The 20,526-nt window shown below is 30.7% G+C and overlaps 1 protein-coding gene across 4 annotated transcripts in view; it reads right to left on the bottom strand.

Annotated features, from left to right (window-relative positions):
- Positions 1-4,871: 4,871 nt before the first annotated feature.
- The window catches only part of LOC145331655 (nephrin-like), a 201,113-nt gene continuing 185,458 nt past the window's right edge, over positions 4,872-20,526 (bottom strand). For 3 of the 4 annotated variants that reach the window (XM_080176433.1, XM_080176432.1, XM_080176435.1), the window contains 5 exons: positions 17,247-17,314; positions 16,745-16,840; positions 15,377-15,432; positions 12,932-13,049; positions 10,044-10,238 (listed from right to left, as the gene is read on the bottom strand). In XM_080176433.1, the coding sequence (XP_080032559.1) occupies positions 10,179-10,238; positions 12,932-13,049; positions 15,377-15,432; positions 16,745-16,840; positions 17,247-17,314 (398 nt within the window). In that variant the 3' untranslated portion in view covers positions 10,044-10,178. Of the gene's footprint in view, positions 5,967-10,043; positions 10,239-12,931; positions 13,050-15,376; positions 15,433-16,744; positions 16,841-17,246; positions 17,315-20,526 lie in introns of those variants that run through there. The other variant, XM_080176434.1, reaches the window with a different exon arrangement.

A 20,526-nucleotide genomic window follows, 5' to 3' on the forward strand; every position in this document is an offset into this window, starting at 1 on the left:
TGTTTTATACGTCTGACTGTTGGTCATTCTTTAAAAGATGTAAACGTTATTTGTTGAAGGCTTAGTGATTTTCATGGAGTTTTTGCATATTTATTCTCTCTCTCTCTTTCTTTTTAATATAACTGAACATCTGTTAATTAACTCACTTTATCTGTTTGTTCATTCCATGATTTTTAGTAATTAATACAAACTCTAGTATTTTTTTTAAAAATACGAAATAGTCAACATAAATTATAGTTATCATAAGGCATCCAAGAGCAACAAGTAATGGCTCCTATGGTCGCCACGATGGATTAGTTGCTTAAAAAGCCCTCCCCCCTCCTGAATAGGTTTAATAACCAGGGGTCTAAAGGGGTAATACAATGCTCGATGAATTAATGTACATCCCCAATGATGATACACAAAATTACCCCTTATAAAGATGAAACTATTGTACAATCAATTTAATGAAACAATCAATAAAAATCCAATAAAAAATCCAAGTCCCCAAAATTATTAAGCCAGTGAATGAGAAAACATTATTTGGGCCAGTACACCATCAAGGGAAATTTCCAATTCTTCTTTTTCAATATAAATTTGTTTGTATTCCTAGTGTGTTGTTTCAATACAAGATATATTTGCTTAAATCAAGTAGATTCGGTATTTGCGCAATTTTATACATTTTATTTATTGATGTATTTTCTAGTTTGGCTTCGAAACCGATTGGATTGGAACAGATTCTAATCAACACTGAAAAGATTTATGATGTATCGTATCGTATTACAGACAGTTTTGCACGAATATTAAAACTAAAATCATAAATCGGGGCTTACAAAACTGGTTTTAATCATTTAATTTTGGATTTTAATATCCACGGAAAGCTGTCTATATTACGATTTGACAAATAAATATTCCCAAACTTAATTTCAACTAACCACAAAAAAATAGAAGAAGATTAAAAATAACAACTAAATAGCAAATCTAAAAAGCACAAGATACTGAGCTCTTAGCTTCTAAGTGCCCTGTTATCGAAAGGATAGGGGGGGGGGGGGGAGGCAAAAAAATAGCCTAAAACCATCCCAGAAAACAATGTGAAGCTTCACTAAAATTAAATCTTAAACTTTAGAAAAAAAATCCTTACTACTTTAAATAATTAAATCATTATATAATATTTATTTTGTGTTAGATGCTATACCCTCTTTTTGGCGAAAGAAGAAAAAATCTAGTTATAGAGTAGCGGTGCTACAAAGAACTTTTTATACCAATAATTTTAAAACTACAAAAAGTAGACGATTTGTCTGTGTTTTTTTGTGTTTCAGCCTGCAGTGTTACTCAAAATACATTAAACATCTGTACTGAACTGACCACCAAAAAAAACTTTTTAAAAGGGAAGCCTTTTTATAATGAAGGTCGGTCTGTCCGTCCGTAACGTATAGCTCTTGTTTAATTTAGGGATTTTAGAGTTTCATATCAATTTCAAACTTGGCATGGTGATTCTTGTAGTTAGAATGTCCGTGCGTCCAGTTAAAACATGTTGATTTTCAACTTTCTTGACAAAAACTTTTCATGATTTATAATTATTCTATTCATCTGATTTATGGAATACCGATTCCTAGGATAGCAAAGTAGAATGTTATAATCAAGTTTTGAAAATGTGGAAAAAATTTCCTCAAACAGTATCCTGTATTTAAGCAGGTTTACAACAAATTTACTTACAATTTTGTTCAGACTCATAACATTAATATTCTGTTTAATCAGTTCTGACACACTACAAGTGTTAATTTACATTTGTCTTACAGTTTCAGAGCTTTGCTTTTATGGACGTTGTCATTCTTGTTTTTAAATTAATGAATAAATAAATAGAGAAAGAAAACATTTAATTTGGTCGAAACAACCTTTATTGAGTTAATAGTTCTAATAAATTAATTTTTACAAGATAGTTAGGTTTTTTTTATTTACATAACACATTTAATATCCATATATATGTAAAAAAAACTTTAATATTTGTTTAAATTTTGGAACAAGTATCACAATTCTATTGGAAACTATTAATTTAGCTTTTTTGATAGAAAACCCTATTTTTGAAAACATCAATTAATCTTTTCGATTTTTAATTCACCCCACTTATATATTAACAAGGATGACAACATCCATGAGTAATTAAGCACAAAAATTATGAATGGACGAATAATTTAAAATATTTCTTTTTAAATTTAACAATATTTTCATATGAAACGAAAAAACAAATCTTTTTTTTACTTAAAAACAAACAACCGTAATGATTATTTATCGCATCGTATTATAGACAACTTTCTGCGGATAGTAATACTAAACAATACAAGATTAATTCCAGTTTTGTTAGCCTTAAGGGACTGAAGACCTAGACAAACAAAACTGGTATTGATTTTATACATTTCTTTCATAATTCGTGAAAAAGTGTCTGTAATATGATACGATACATGATTTTTCAGTGTGTCTTAGAACCGGTTCTAATCCAGCGGATATTAATCGGTTAAGAAGCCATACTGTAATAAGAATGAAATAAATCAGGTACTCATCATATTAATTTGTTGTTAAAAACATAGATAAACAAGGATGACAACATCCATAAAAGCGAAGCTCTGAAAAGGAAGGACAAACGAACATTAACACTTTTAGATTGTCAGAACTGAATTAGCAGAATATTAATGCATCAGTACAAACAATATTGTAAGTAAATTTGTTGCAAAACTGCATAAATAGATGATACTGTTTAAGGACATACTTACATTTTTGGGACTTGTTTAAAGAGATGCTTCGCTTTTAACATTGTACCTTGTTGTATTAGGAATCAATTTTTAAAAAAATCAGATGAATCGAATTATTTTAACATACAAAAATTTGTTGTCAAAAACGATAAAAATCGACATGTTTAAAATGGACATACGGGCATTCTGGTATCGATAATAGAGTTGCTTCGCTTTCAAAATTGTACCTTACTACTACCGGAATCCTCATGCAAAGTTTGGAATCAATAGGACAATTCTAACCTGTTTAAATTAACTAAAAGAGCTAGCTTCGCTTCGCTTTTAAAAACATAATTTATTGGTAAACTCGAATATTTAAGATCTTTTTGATAAAGTTGGATATATATATATAGGATGATATTTTTAGTGACTTTAAAAGGTTTTTACGGCCAAACGGCCTGCAAAACAGCCTAATTCGCAAATCATGTAAAATATTACAGCCAAGAAAAATAGTTGATTGAAACTAGACTGTAAAATAAAATGCACGTAAATCAAACATATTTTGGCATAATACTACTTGAATGTTATACCAGATTTTCATCGCAGCTGGCTATCCACCTCCTTTACCCCATCCCCTCTCCTCCTACTGGATGAACAAAATGATCTATAAATGAGGTCCATATCAGCATGCTAAATTGAAGAAAAATTTTCGGATCTACTGCAGTTCACGGTAAAATATTGCTAGTAAAGAATATTGCCAAAAATCTATGAATTTTAAAGTCTGCTAGCTGCCAAAGGGCTGAACGTAAGATCATGCCCGCACACTGTTTTAAGCGGCATAAGAAGGCCTACCAATAATCTGGAATAGCCATAAATCAATAATGCAGAATTATCTCGCAGTGCAGAGAAATGCGCGAAAAAGGCCTATTTTACGCGTTTTTTCTTTAGTGAAGATTTTCCTGTGCATCATTGGATCTTGGCTATTCCAGATTATTTGTAGGCCATCTTATACCGCTTAAAATGGTGTGCTGGTATGATCTGTACGTTCAGCCGTTCGGCAGCTATCAGCCTTTAAAATTCATAGATTTTTAGCAATATTCGTTACCAGCAATATTTTACCGTGAACTGCAGTAATCCAAATTTTCCACTGTCCATATATTGACATATACCCTATTTTCTAGTTGCGAACCTTTTGTGCATTGTTATTCTTGTTAAACGCGAAGCTTTTCTATAATTATTTATATTACAAGTGGATCTTATTGTAATGGTCATAATAATTTAAAAGCTACAGCCTCTAAAGTCACCAAAATTGCATTACTTTATACTTACAGTGTGTTATTTTCAGGTTATTTTTGTTTGGTAAAAAATAAATGCTTATTAGACCCATTTCATATACATACATTTGGTCATAATTAAAAACAGTTTGACTTAATAAGAGCATTTGACCAAAAGGTAACACCCAAAAAAATTATCTTCTTTTACATAAAAAAAAACAGTAAAGAAAATAAGATTTTGATGACTAATATCTGTCAAGGGTAAATAGGTCTAAAGAGAATTTTCTTTAACCAAATAAAAGTTTAAATTTCCAGTAAAAATATTGTTTTAATTTATAAAAGTTTTGAGAAATAAGATCCTTGTTTGGCAATTAAAATCTTTAAAAATGTTATCAAATTTTATTATCTATGACTCAATTACTTTAAATTGTAAAGAGTTTAATTTTGAAATAATGTAATCAAAATTTGAAAGAAAATTTAATATGTTTTTTAGCTAAAGAGAATATTATACCGTCGAATGAATAAAATATTAAAATTTCTCAATTGCATTGAATAGTTCAGAAATTTTTAGACAAAACAGAAAAATAATTAAAGACTATATTATACACAAAATTCAATAACAAATATTGATTAAAGAACTTTATACCATTATCCCATGTTTTTTTTATATTTTACAAATTATTATTTTATTTAAAAACTAGCGGCAAAGCCCCAAGAGGTTTGATCAAACTAATTTTTCGTGTTTTAGATTTTTAAGAAAACTAAAAAAAAATTGGGGGGGGGGGGGTGATTTTTTTTGTGTGGGGGGGGAGTTAGTCGACCCCACTATCTTAATTTTGGTTAAATTTTTTTGGGGGGGGGGTATTTTTCATTGTTTGGGGGGTTAGGAGTGTCCGACCCTCCAAGAAAATAGTTATAAACCTTCCTGGGACCTATGAGAAGCTACCCTGAAAAGGAGAACCCGATCAGTTCAGCGGTTAGCGAGATCCTTCGCTACAAACAAAAAGACAGACAGACATCGTTCTACTTTGTATTATAGGTATAGAAAGAAAAGTATTTGATTATTGGTCTATGGACTATGGAATGTGATTTAGACAAACAATTCTAAGTGAAAATTTCCCCAAAGCCCTCTTCCCTTCTTTCTCCCCCCTACTTACCCACTTCCCTTTACGTTGACAAAATATTTTTTTCTCGGCAATTTCAAATGAAATTAATTGGTTGTATCACACCCCCTGGTCCAATGTATTTAATTTTTTGTATTCTTAAAAAAAACAAGGATAAATGAATTTGCAATAAAGTAACTACCTATGTAAAACATTATTTAGATATTGAAAATGATATCTTGGTCTAATTGGCCTGTTATTGGAAAAAAGTTTAATTTCTTGTTTATATTTGCTTGTTTTAACCCATTATCAGCGCCAGTAACATAAATGCTCAAAAAATACAACTGCGTACAATTGAAATTCATCTGGACAAAAACCGGTTTGATGTACAAAATATTTTACTTTACTTGATAATTAGTACATTTTATTGCCTGTCTAAAAGTAATTAAGAGACATCTTAATAAAACTACTCTTTCCCACCCTAAATTCTTGGCAAAATCGTTAAAACAGGCGCCGTTAATGGGTTAAGATATATACATATTTTATAATAGAAATATTGCATCTGGAGAAATTTTAAATAATACTTAAGAAATACTAAAATCATAGATATTGCAGACAATTTTCTACGAATATTAAATAAAATCATAAAATTAATAACAGCCCCGGGCTAACAAAGCAGGTTTTAATCTTATATTTTTTTTCTTTTAAAATCCGCGGAGAGCTGTCTATAATGGGATGCGATTAATAACTATACTTCAGGTGCAATATTCCTGTCATACAAAAAGATGTTAAAAATATTATAACTATCCACAGGCGTTCTCAGGATCAGCGGGATAAACAATGAACAATATTTTATTATCAACAGCTTACAACGGAGTATCCATCTGAAACAAAAAAAAGTATACAAAATTTTTCAAATAATTTGGGGGATTTATTTTTTCGAATGGCGTTTTTCCCACCCTAATAGATTAGTTAAAAGTTATCCTGGGACCTACAAAAAGGAAAACTGAATTATTTAAATGGTCCAGATACAGAAAGAACAATCTTTATAGTAAAGCAGGGGTCGGCAGCAGCGTATAAGCCTCATTAAAGTCGTCATATTATATAAAACCTATATATTTACATTTTTTACACATAAGAGGGTTTAAATTTAAATCTTGAGGCCGAGCCTTAGTCAAAGGGAACCTCACACCCACGACGAGGTTAAAGGATAAAATAGTAGAATAAATATATTCCAACCCCCCTGAAAATTAACTTTTCTTTTAATAATCTTCAAAACTTGATTTTAATTAAATTACATACCTTCTAAATCACAGTTGAGTCTCATTAAGTTTTCTATACGCAATTAAGACAAATTTAACTTTTTGAAATGTTATTTTCAAGCTTTAAAATTTTACTTATGGTTTGAAATTATTCTTTAATAAATCGTGTTAAATGTTTATTAATGTGTTTAAAATAATATCAGATGTAAAATAATAAATAAAAAAGAGAAAAAAGCATCCATAAAAGCGAAAATCAAACTTTCAGACGATTGGAAATAGTTCATGTACTCGATTTAATAAAGAAACAGAACATTGTTGTATAATAAAATTCTAAATGCAGAAAAAGTAAATATGAAGTTTAAACCCCAAATTATAGAGATGAAACACTATACAATTTCGCCTAAATATAAGCAAAAAAGGTTTAATATAAGTTGGATGATTCTAAAGTGCAGAAATTAACGGACGTACATACTGTAAATGTAGAAAAGTTTACTTTTGTAATAACCAAAGAATAAAAAAAAATAACATCATGCAATTGTTTTCTTGTGTTAAGTAATAAATAGTTTTAAATAAAAATAATTAAATTAGTTGCAATATTTTTTTAAAAATGCAAAACATGTCCTTTAATGCATGCATATGAATTAAAATAAAACAAGACATAGTTCCAATGCATCAAAAGTAGCGTAGCTAAATAGAAATAAAAAAACTAAAAACTTTATTTATGATCTAGTAAGAAACTATAAAATAAAATGTGGCTGTTAGTTATTTATTGACAGTTTATCATGTTATTTTTAGTAAAATTATATAATATTTTGGTTATAATTTTTTGTAAGCAACAAATTTTATGATATTTCTTATATACAGGGATCTTAAAAGATAAGACAATGATAGATAAACTGATGTACATCCTCAATATTGATTTACAAATTTATCCCTTCTTTAGAATAAAATTAGTGGTTGAAACGTTCGGATATTCAACTTAATGAACTATCCAATCAAAATTCAATAAAAGTTTCAAAAATTGTTATGCCAACGAATAAGAAAATATTCTTTAAAAGTTTGGGGACTACTGAAATAAAAATCCCAATGTCCCCTCCGTCCCTGCCTTTATATCTAAGTAAGTCTTAACACAAAAAGTCTAAGTACCAAAGTTTAAATAACCCAAATTCTCACAAAACCACAAAAAATCTACCAAATATACCAAAGAAAAATCTACCAAAGATTGATCATTGATTGCTAATATTGCTACTTTTAATTTTTTTTTTTTTAATGCCTATCGATCTTATTTTATTAAAACTGCAAACTTTATAATAACTTTAGTATATTTCCTTCACGACTTTAAATATATTTTTTCTTATAAAAAAATGTGTCAAAAAATGTTATTTAGCTGTTTTAAAAATACTTAATATCTTCATAGAAGAATATGTTGGTAATATTTATGTATGTGTCTAAAGTTTTTTAAAAGCAAATCTTTTATACAAGTTGTTATAAAAGTTACAGGATCTGTGTCTTTTTGATGTCTATTAACCGCCGAATCGATATGGTTCTCCTTGACAGTGCAGCTTTAAATAGGTCCTGGAAAGTTTTTACCTATTTTGGTAGAAATATCCCCTAGTTACCCTCCCCACTCCCAAAAAAATAACTTTTAATTTTGAATTTAAAACTAAAATCAAAAGTGAGTGGGGTTGGACATCAATACAACCCCAAACCCCCCTTAAAGGGCGTAGCCACTAGTGTAAACAAAACTTTATCCTAAGCTTTTATACAATCATTAAAGTCCGTTTGTCCTACAAACTAATATAGCCATATAAATATTTGTTGGTTTAAACGTCCAACTAAAAAATATTTTAAGCCTCTTAAAGTTTTTAAAATATTCTGCGCCAAAAATTGTTTGCACATAATAAGATGTTATGTTATAAATTTAAATGTACATACTTTCAGCGATCTAAAGGGATAAGATAATGGCCGATAAATTCATTTACATCCTCAATGATGATACACAAATTTATCCTTTTGTAGATTACAATTAGTGGTTGAAACGTTTGGAGATTCAACTTAATTAACCAACCAGCCAAAATTCAATTCAAGTTCCCAAAGTTGTTGAGTCAAAAAATAAGAAAACGTTATTATATAACTTTGGGGACTAGTGTAATCAACAGCCCAATGTCCCCTCCCTCCCCGACATACTTGTATGGGTGTGTAAGCCTAAAACTTTAAACATTAAAGTTGTAAGAAAATGCAGAGAGAGAGAGGCCATGCTTTAAATACTGTGCCATGCATGTTACCCTATTTAAACTTTTTCCTACATACGCAATAGATTTCTTACACTCTCTTAAGTTTTTAGGGATATTTCCACCACAGAAATAATAATTATTCCGCCAGTAAAAATTCCCAAGAAGATTTTTAATGTTTTGGGATGTCAATGTTTACAGTCGATAAGAAGTTTTAGCGATTTTTATGAGGATTAGGGTTTTCAATGATTTTCAATGCCTTTCATTGATTTTTTAAAATTTTTGTTCAAAAACTTTTCAAAGCATTGAGAGAAATAAATCTTCGAATTGAAAAACATTAAGAAAAAATCCTCCAATAAAAAAAACATCCATTAATTGATATGACTAATGTTAATTGATTTGTTATTTGCCCTCCCCTAAAATAGTAGTGATATTATAAAAATTTAAGGGACATATTACCTTATTTGAAGTTTACTTTTTATTTTATTTTGTCAAACGAATTAAGATAGCTTGTTGGCAAAACAGATTTTTTTTGCGTCCCTTATCCCTTTTATCTTAAACATAAAATTGTTAAAATTTGCAAAAACTTTACCTAACCTATATTTTTATAGCTTTGCGGATATGAATAGCACTTTCAGAGAGATAAACACATTTTACCGTCTGCATAAGTTTAGAAAAAGTTTTAATTTAATGTATGCTGGACTTCAGTGTAGCATTTGATAAATATATATTTTTAGCATCTCAGCTATTTCAATCGATAAATATTATTAATAGGATGTTGTACTAGATTTTCCAGTACTATAATAAAGTGATACTCGCAGTGGGCTAAAGTAATGATCCACCTCTATTACCCCATCTCCTCCCCTCTTGAGGATAAATGAGGATCATTGTCAATAAATCCATGTATTATTCAATACCCATTGCTTTTTCATTTCTATGATTGTACGTTTCCTCTTTTAATTCAATTCAAGGTAAAATTCAATATTTTCAAATTGTAATTCAAATCATAACTTTCTTAAGGAAACACGGATGATAACTGCCATAAAAGCGAACATTCTGGTAATTTTAAAATCCTACCTAACTACTACAGGAATCAAGATGCAAAGTCGAAAGGACAATTTTAACATGCCTAAATCAACGAAAAAAACTATCCATCTCGGACGTACGGACCGACACTATTATAGAAAAGCTTCGCTTTTAAATAAATGAAATTCTAACTATATGTAACAAAGCATTAATTGTTGAGTTGCAGTGAACAAGAGAATTAAAAAGGCAAATAAATATAAATTAAAAAGAAACAGTGTCTAAAAAAATAACATTATACTGGCCTATCATTGGTCATTTGTATTGTATGCCGTCATTTTTTAGGCACTATCATTAGTGTAAATTAAAAAACACTGATTTAATAAAATTATATATAAATTCAGATCAGTTAACTTGTCTTTCCTTGTCTGACACGGAACACACAAAGAGTACAGTTGTCACAGTGTACAACAGAGTACAAAGAGTACAGCTGCTACAGAGTACAAAGAGTACAGCTGTTACAGAGTACAAAGAGTACAGCTGCTACAGAGTACAAAGTACATGGTACTTAATGATAAGATCAGACTGTACTCTCCTGTCCCGATGGATCCCAATCCGTAAAATGGCCGCGTGTCCATTTCTGCAAAAAGAGAGGGGTAGGTTTCTGGTAAAATCCGTAAAGGTTATGTGTTATAAGTAAAAAACAGTAGTAGAACGATAAAAATTCATGTTAACTCCTCAAAAAAAATTTTTTTGTCTATAGTTCTTTTCAATAAGAAATACACATATTTAGTGAATATTATCGTTCTACTTCTATTTTTAGGCCTTTAAACACACACCTTTACGGATTCTACCAGAATCCTACCCCTCTCTTTGTCCTTTTTAGCATAAATGAAATTAAGTAGATTAGGTAAGTTCTACATTTGTATGACATTAAATGCAAACTGACAAAAAAGATATGGCTCAGCGGCGGTAAAAGCCATTAAAGGAACTTTTTTTATACAAATAGCTTTTGGGAATTTAAACAGCTGGCATTGTTGCTGTTGCTTCAAAAATAATTGGCTGCATAATGCTTTCATAATTTAATTCATTTATGGTAAGTGACAAACTAAAGAACCTAAATTTGTTAGCCAAATGGTATCGACGCAGCTTCTCTATATATGAACTTTTACATATATCAAATACAAGAATGACAACATACATAAGTAGCACAAAAAGTGGTTATTGATGTTCAGTGGTCATGAAAAAGAGAGAGAAGAACATGTTAAATATATATGTCTTTTTATGACTGACAGACCATATAACTTGGTTTTTAGATGCTCTTTGTTAAGGGGTATCTACTTAAACAGTCTATCTTTACTAGAAGCCGAGATAGCCCCAATAGCGTCAGTAGGGACCGACAAAATAATTATATAGTAGCTTCGCTAATAAAATTTTTCTACTTATAATAATTGATTTTTACTTCTCTATAACTTTTTTGCTACTTTATTTGATTGTGATTCCTTGTAAACAATATATAAATTTAAAGGATTTTAGCAAATCTTTGATACAATATCAAAATTAAATTTTGTTTAAATTCCAATTGATTTAAAAGACACAAATATAGACAAAACTTATTAGACTAGAGACAAACTCCTAGATTTTTTTTAATAAATGAGCGCAGCTTGCTAATAAAAAGAAACTTTACGATTTTTGAGAATGTAAATTTTACAGGGATCTAAAGGGATTAGACAATGGCCGATATATTGATGTACATCCCTAAAGATGATAAAGAAAATTACCCTTTCTTTAAATAAGATTAGTGGTTGAAACGTTTGAACTCTCAACTTAATAAGCCAACCAATCAAAATTCACAATAGTCCCCAAAATTGTTAAGCAAACGAACAAGGAAACGTTATTATAAAGTTTTGGGAACTAGTGTAATAAACGGCCAATTGTCCCCTCTCTCAGTGAAATTTTGAGTCGAAAAATCGCCATGTTTCTTTTATAAAGATACTAAAATAATATTTAATTATCATAGAACAAAGACATCACAAGACTGAAAGCTAGATATAATCATTTATTATGGTTTGTTTTACTCTAAAAATACATAAACAAAAAATTTTAGAAAGAAAAATGCTTATGTAAGTTTTACAGAAATAAATCAGAACTTTTTTTCCAGTATGGATTTGAAACCGATTAATATCCGGTGAATTAGAACCGGTTCTCCTCCATACTAAAAATCATGTATAGCATCGTATTGTTGACAACTTTCCACGAATATTAAAGCAAAAATCATAACATCAATTCCAGATTTGTTAGCCCAGGCCTTCAAAACTTCGGGGTTAAAGGATAGTTTTAATGTATAAATTTTTTACTTTAATTGTCTATAATACGATGCGATACATAATTATTATACAATAATTAATTACGTATTTTTAGAATAAAAAAAACCATAATTGAAGTCAACACAGACCAATAGTTAATAGAATATTAGAAAATGATTAAAAATTTAGTCAAGACAAATTTAATTTTAATTTAGATAGATAGAAATGAATTATCAAATATGTACTGCGAAACAGAATAGTTAGGTTAAATGATTTTTGAATTCATAAATAGTTTAAAAATCATACATATAAAAGGTTGTAAGACCTAATAGACAAAAGATCTTGTAGACCAAAGAGCAAATGAACAAGATCTAATTGTTAAAAGACCTAATGGTCAAAAGATTCTAATTAACAAAAGATCCTAATGGTTAAAAGGACTAATGGACAAACGACCTAATGAAAATAAGAACTAATTGACAAAAGATCTTATTGACAAAGACCTAATTGACATAAGACCTAATGGACAAACGACCTAAATGATAAAATATCTAATGGATAAAAGGTCACATTGACAAAAAACCCATGGCAAAAAGATCTAAAGAAACAAAAGGTCTAATGGACATGAGACCAAATGGACAAAAGTCCTAATAAACAAAAGATCTTATGGACCAAAGAGCAAATAAACAAGGCCTAATGGTTAAAAGACCTAATGGTCAAAAGACCGATTGGTCATAAGACCTAATGTACAAATGACCTAAAGAACATATCATCGAATGTACATAAGATCTAATGGACAAAAGCTCTAATGGACAAAAGACCTAATAGACAAAAGTCCTAATTAATAAAAGATCTAATGGTTAATTGGACTAATGAGCGAAGGATCTAATAGACATAAGACCAAATGGGAAAAGACCTAATTGACAAAAGATCATTTAACCTTGCTATCCATCTATTTAATAAGAATACTAATAATTTTCTATAATTCAAAATAATAACAAAGCAAATGAATGAGAGAATAAAATCTTACCAGCGGGGTTTGAACCTCTGTGTCAGTATTATTGAATGGCTCCTGTTTGAAGTAGAATGACCCGGGCCTGGGTTGAGTCCACGTCTTCATCAGTGACCGCTCGCCCCACTGTGGATTTCTATACAAAAGTTTTGGATCTACTGCAGTTCATGGTAAAATATTGCTGGTAACGAATGCTTCCTGTTTTCTGGCAATGTTAGAAGATTCCTGGATCTAGCATAACAAGAAATATTTCTGGAGCCACCAATGTTTAACTTTCCTGGTTGCCAGCATTTTATGCATATTCCTGGCCACTGCCATGTTTGAAATATTCCTGTTAAAAAGCAATATTTCCCTTTTTTATTTCTAATTTCCCTTTTATTACACTAACCCCACAATTAGAGGTTGATAACATTCACACAACTCATAAGTTGGAGGGTAGTGGTGTTTCTCTGTTTTAATTGAGGGAATTAGGAAATGCTATAAATATTGCTACGCTCTGCTACAATTCGCAGTATATTAAAAACCTTAAACTGATCAAATCTAAATAATGAATTAGAGAGAGGGGGGGGGGGGACTGAGACAAATATCATAAAAATTCCTTATTTCTGATTTTTATCTACAGTTAATAATACAACGTTTACGTAGGTGTAAAAAGTAACAATACATATAAAAGAAGTCAGGAAAAACTTAAAGGTTAATAGGTCCTGGGAAGGTTTTTAACTATTTTGGTTGATTTGAGGGTATTATCCACAATCCTCCTAAGATAAACCGCCACTAGATATTATTATATTATTATAATTTTTTGGTTTATCGGTTAACAAGATCCCTCTGTATACTATACAAAGACATTCAAACACCACAAAAGCGGACACCCTGTCACTTATAAATAAGTATGAAACTCATTATGTAATTGTAACTTACTTTTCCTAAATATTTTACTTTAAATTATAATCCTTCGCTACTTTATATTGTAGATTATAGCAGTTGCGCCCCTAGCATCATGAGGCATCGTTTTAAATTGATAGAAAGGGGGTAGAAAATAGCCTAAAACCATCATGGGACCTTGTAAAGCATCTCTAGAATGAAGAACTCAATCGAATCAGTGGTTAGTGAGATCTTAATTGAGAAAAAAAAATTGCTATATTGTCAACCTTGCTTGCTTGAGTTTACAAAGCATAAAAAGGAGGGAAGATAATTTAACTTTAAAACACTCGCCAAAAGTATCAGAGATTTAAATTTAAAAATGGGTAACCAATTAGCTTTTTTGTCATGATGTTACGTTATCTTAACTCGAATACCCACCAATTAAAACTTTGTATTTTATAAGACGAAATAAAAATGCCATTCAAATTTTGGCGCGAAAGTGTTCTTTCCCGTAAAGTTTATACAGCCTCAGGCGTTAATTGAATTTATAAACTCGCGCTACAAAATTTTGGCGCGAATTTAATCATATGTGTGTAAAGGTTTATTGATTTAAATTTGAAAGTCTAAAAAAGGGAGGTAATAGAATAATTTGAAATAAAAATCTCCCGCCATAATCTAATTACTTACATGGTTTCATGGTCTGTACTTCACAGTTACCCTCATAGAATTTTTTTCAATTTTGATCCCCCCTCCCTGGCCGCGGCACTTTTTTTATAATTAGGTTAGTTTAGGTTATAGGGGCTAGTATTAAGTTTTGGCATTCTATAGGCGTTCCAGTTCGTGGTTTTACTGTTTGAATTCAGAGCCTCACTTAGAAAAAAAATTAATTTATAAATACGATGGAAATTACGAATTTATCTCCCCCACTTTTCAATATTTATAATATAAAAAGGCGCGCTCAAAATTTGGTGCGAAATTGGATATGAAGATAGAAACAGTTAAATGTATAGGTAAAGATCCAACTCTCCTATATCCTTCCCCCACCTTTATTAATAAAATAATTGAAGCAACTGTCCCTTATTAATTATTGCTGTTTACCCCCTAAGAAAATGTGATAAAGGGTATGGGGTAAAAACTCCTGTAAGCCAGTAATCTTCTCTCATTGCTGGTAACCTGGAAAATTTGCAGATTGCCAGCTAACAGGAACCTAGGATTTAGGGGAATATGCGTGCTGCTGGATCCAGGAATCTTGTAATATTGCCAGGAACCAGAAAGCATTCGTTACCAGCAATATTTTACCATGAACTGCAGTAGATCCAAAGTTTTTATTTTATTTTTTTCTTTAAAAAAGTAACAGGTTGTCTATCTGTCTGTTTGTGTATGTGATGGATCTTGCTAATAGCTGAACTGTAACAGTGAAACTTTTATTAGGCCCAAGGAAGGTATATAAAATTTGTATTGATTTGACTGTCTGTCAATTAGCAAATCAACCACTCAACCTATAGATTATTTCTTTCAAGGAAACATTGTATTTGTCCTCTGTAGGAAACTTTTAGAATCTAATTTACCCTTTTTTTCTATAGAAATTGTTAAACATACCTTGTACTACTGGAAGCTGTTCTGGAAGATAGACCTCCATGATCTGGACTTTGTACCTAGATAGATATATATTCCATTAGATAGATAGTCACATAGATAGATAAATAGACGGAAACATGCTTTATTCTGGAAGCTATACCTCCATGTTCTGGACTTTGTAGCTGGATAGATAGATATTTAATTATATAGATAGATAGCTAGATAAATATATAGATAGTCAGATAGATAGATAGATAGACAGAAACATGCATTGTTCTGGAAGATAGACCTCCATGGTCTGGACTTTGTACCTGGATAGATAGATATTCAATTAGATAGATAAGTAGATAGAGAAATAGATGCATGTTTAAATAGAGAGATAGAGAGAAAGATAGATATATAGATAGATAGATAGGTCCAAGGTCTGGACTTTGTACCTGGATGGAAATATATTTATTAGATATATAGAAAGATAGATACATGCAATGTTCTGAAAGATACACCTCCAAGGTCTTCACTTTGTACCTATATAGATAGATAGTTAGATAGATAGATAGATAAAAAGATAGATAAATAGATAGATAAATAGATAGATAAATAGATAGCTAAATAGATAGATAAATAGATAGATAGATAGATAGATAGTACATACATTGTTTTGGAAGATAGACTTCATGGTCTGGAGTTTGTACCTGGATGGATAGATATTCAATTAGATAGAAAAACAGACAGATAGATATATAGATAGATAGATAAATGGATAGATGCATTGTTCTTTGTACCTGGCTATAGGTGACAGGAGACCCCATCCTTTGTATTGGTTGATACCCCCCTCTATACCTGTATATTTATATATACCTGGCTATAAGTGACAGGAGACCCCATCCTTTGTATTGTTTGATACCCCCCTCTATACCTGTATATTTATATATACCTGGCTATAAGTGACAGGAGACCCCATCCTTTGTATTGGTTGATACCCCCCTCTATACCTGTATATTTATATATACCTGGCTATAAGTGACAGGAGACTCCATCCTTTGTATTGGTTGATACCCCCCTCTATACCTGTATATTTATATATACCTGGCTATAAGTGACAGGAGACCCCATCCTTTGTATTGGTTGATACCCCCCTCTATACCTGTATATTTATATATACCTGGCTATAAGTGACAGGAGACCCCATCCTTTGTATTGGTTGATATCCTTCTCTATACCTGTATATTTATATATACCTGGCTATAAGTGACAGGAGACCCCATCCTTTGTATTGTTTGATACCCCCTCTATACCTGTATATTTATATATACCTGGCTATAAGTGACAGGAGACCCCATCCTTTGTATTGGTTGATACCTCCCTCTATACCTGTATATTTATATATACCTGGCTATAAGTGACAGGAGACCCCATCCTTTGTATTGGTTGATACCCCCCTCTACCGCGGGGCAAGGTCAACTCCGCGTAATTTAACTCTTGGCTCTAAAATAGACAATTTCTTTAATTAAAAATGAACAATAAATTGTAATACAGTAACAATATATAATATAAGATCTTTGTTGAAATACTTTTTTCCTGTTTTTGAGTTATTGGATAGGACAATGGCTAATAAATTGATGTACAACCATAATGAAGATACACAAAATTAACCCTTCTGTAGATTAAAATTAGTAGTTGAAACGTTCAAAATCAACTTTAGCTAAATTCACTACAGTTCACAAAGTTGGTAAGCCAACGAATAAGAAAGCGTTACCATAAAACGGACTAGTGTAATAAACAGCCCATTGTCCCCTCTCCCTCCAGTGAGCTTTTGTGTTCCGTATGGACTAACATGCACTATTTATAGAGCAACTGTGCTTTTTACAAAATAAATGGCCGAAAGTCTTACCAATCTGGAAAGATTTTTCTTAAATCCTTTTGATCTTTCTGAACAATCTGTTTCTGTTATACTTCGACCTAAAATAAAATTTAAAAATAACATAAAATGTCTATTTGTATAAAAAAGTAATAATCTTTGTTTTCTTATTCTACAACTTCGGCCCTGGGGCTAACAAAACAGTAATTTTGTTCCCATTTTTCTATCCTTTGAAAATTCTCTATAATACGATGAGATAGATGATTCTCAGTATACCTTAGTACTAGTTTAATCCAGCGAAAAACGAAACGGATTCGGAGCCATACATTAATAGTTATTTCTCGCATCGTATTATAAACAGCTTTCCGCGGATATAGAATGTACAATTATAAGATTAAAACCAGTTTTTTTTATCCCCGAGGTGCCGAAGTCACAGGCAAAATGAACACAAAAGAAAGCGGCTTATGCAGGTATACATTTCAATTGGCCAATGGTAAAATGTATATACTGGCCTATCATTGGACATTTGTATTGTATGACGTCATCTTTTATTAGGCACTTTAAGCTGCTTCACACGAAAGTATCAAATAATCTAAATCAATGTGGAGAATGATTAATTCATTATTGATTACATTTCTGATAAAAAACCGTATACTGCATTTCTATTTTGTATCTTTTTCATAAATTTCTTTTTTTAGATATTTTTTTTTGAAGAGCACAAATAACAAAAGGGAAATCAAATTTTCTTGAAAGGAACATCTTACTTAAATTTATATATCTTAGCAAGAGATATAGATAAGTTTTCCTTAAAATATTCTAGTATAATAATTAAAAGGATTTCAATAATAAGTGAAATAAAGCCACAAATCACAACCAGCTAGCTATTTTTAACCCAATCTATCAAATTGTTATTGATTATTCATAATATTTGTCTCAATATCATCATAAAACACATCAGGAAATATCGTTAATATGTCCATCATTGCAACTTTTCAAAATCCACAAATTGAACTAAGTATTCTTTATTTAATCTACTCTTTAAGCTCAGAAAGCAGCCTATAATTGTGTTTTCATGCTTATTAATGGATTAAAATATTATGTTATCTTAACATTGAAAATCCTCTCTCATTGAATATTAATAACAGCTTTTTATTAACTGGTTGTCTTTGCTTCGCTACTTTTAGACATTATTATCCTTGTTTATTTTAAATTAATTTTAAAGAAAATTGTTCCGTATCCCTTATCTTGCTTACATCATGAGAAGAAAAATAAATTGAGTATAGCAATAGTGTCAGGGATCTAAAGGGACAAGACAATGGCCGATATATTCATTTACATCTTCATTACCCATTATGTAGGTTACGATTAATGTTTGAAACGTTTGGGCAATCAAATTGATGAAGTTGTTAAGCGAGCCAATAAGAAAACGTTCTCATAAACTCTGTGGAATTTTGTAATAAACAGCCCAAATGTTCCCTTTATCCCTGTAATAGTGTGGTATGTAATATTTATACTTTTTACTTTTTATGCTTTTCATTTCTTTTACACAGTAATAGATGTAGAAACTTGCTAATATGGAGCTCGTTTATTGGCCAGTTCGTTCATCCAGTAGGAGGAGATGGGATGGATTAAATAGGGTGGAAGGTGATCATCTTTATTTTAGCCCGCTGCGTTTTTCATTTAATTAGAGAACATGAAAATATGGTGTAAGATCCAGTTAGTAATATGTATTCATTTACACAAATCTAAAATTATAAAAACGATTTAGGAACATTTAAAGAAATATTTATTAACAAGATTAGTTGGCGTTCTCATCATTTTTCGTTCATCCTTTGAAAATTTGAGTACTCCCCCCCCCCTCCCCTCCAACAGAACAACTCAAATTTTCAAAATTGAAAAAAAATATTTGTAAGAGGATATTACCGAATAGTTATGTTCATATGTAGCATAGCATAAAATTGGTTAACCCTAGGGATCTTAAGGGAAAATACAATTGACGATTTAATGACGATACACAAAATTATCCCTCGTATAGATATCTAAAAAGCTGAACACTGATAGTTTGAACCAACCTACTAATCAATGTAAGAATCCAAAGTTTTTTCACCGAATGAGAGAAAATGTTTATAAAACTTTGCGTACCAGTATAGATTATATTCTAATGTCCCCTCCTTTCCTTTGCCGCTTGTCGTATGTAGTATTTAAATAACAGGTCAATTTTCCTGAGTGATAATATTGAAATGTATTACAGAGGTGAATTATTTATTTCAAGTCTCTTTAGACAACTACAAATTTGTAATCTTCAAAGTGCAATATAATCTATTGGAACAATCTAAATCAAATTTCACAAAAGTTCCAAGTGATTATCTTAAATTGTAAGGATTGATAGGTTCCCGCAATTTTCCAGGGATCTAAAGGAATAAGACAATTGCCAATAAATATATGTAACTCCAAATGATGATACATAAAATTACTCTTTATGTAAATTACAATTATTGGTTAAAACGTTAGGACACTTAGTGAATAAACCAATCATTATCCTACAAAGTCCCAAAGTTGTTAAGCCAACGAATATGAAAACGTTATTAAAAAACTTTGGTGACTAGTGTAATAAACACTAAATTCCTCTCTGGCAATTTTCTCTACTTAATTTTTAGTAGTTCATTTTTCAAGAAATCTGTTTCAATCAATTATCCCCAAGCCCCCCCCCCCCCCTTCAAAAAAATAGATAAAAGCTTGAACGTCTTTGTTGTTATTTGTTTAGGGCTTGAAAAACAATGCTTTAAATTCCTTTTTTACTAAAAATAAACTGAAAACTGATAATTTTAGTCATAAAGAGATATTAACATTATATATAACATTATATATAGGCCTCTAGAGGCATTTAAGGTGGCGGCGGAGGGTTGAATTAGACCCCCACATCTTTATTCTAGTTTAAGAAAGAAAATTTTTTAATAGAGGTGATTTACCCTGAAAGGGTGGTACCCTCCTCCAAAATGATTATAAACCTTCCTAGGAACTTTGAGAAGATATATTGTAAAGGAGAACCATATCTGTTCAGTGGTTAGCGAGATCCTTCGGTACAAACAGACACACAGACAGACATCCTGTTACTTTATTATAAGGATATATTATGTTGCTTTATTCTAAAGAAATCAATATTTGAAAGATTTGCAGTATAAAGCAACTAAATAATCTAATATTAAAGTAAAACTTTATAAAATTCTTAACCTACACTAACCCTCTCTCCGCCTCAATGAATAAGCACATTGTGCTACAGTACAATTAGTTGAAGTAAGTTTGGATAAAATAT

Source organism: Acartia tonsa, chromosome 11 (genome assembly GCF_053477335.1).
Source record: "Acartia tonsa isolate MP-2025a chromosome 11, ASM5347733v1, whole genome shotgun sequence".
Classification (NCBI taxonomy): domain Eukaryota; kingdom Metazoa; phylum Arthropoda; class Copepoda; order Calanoida; family Acartiidae; genus Acartia; species Acartia tonsa.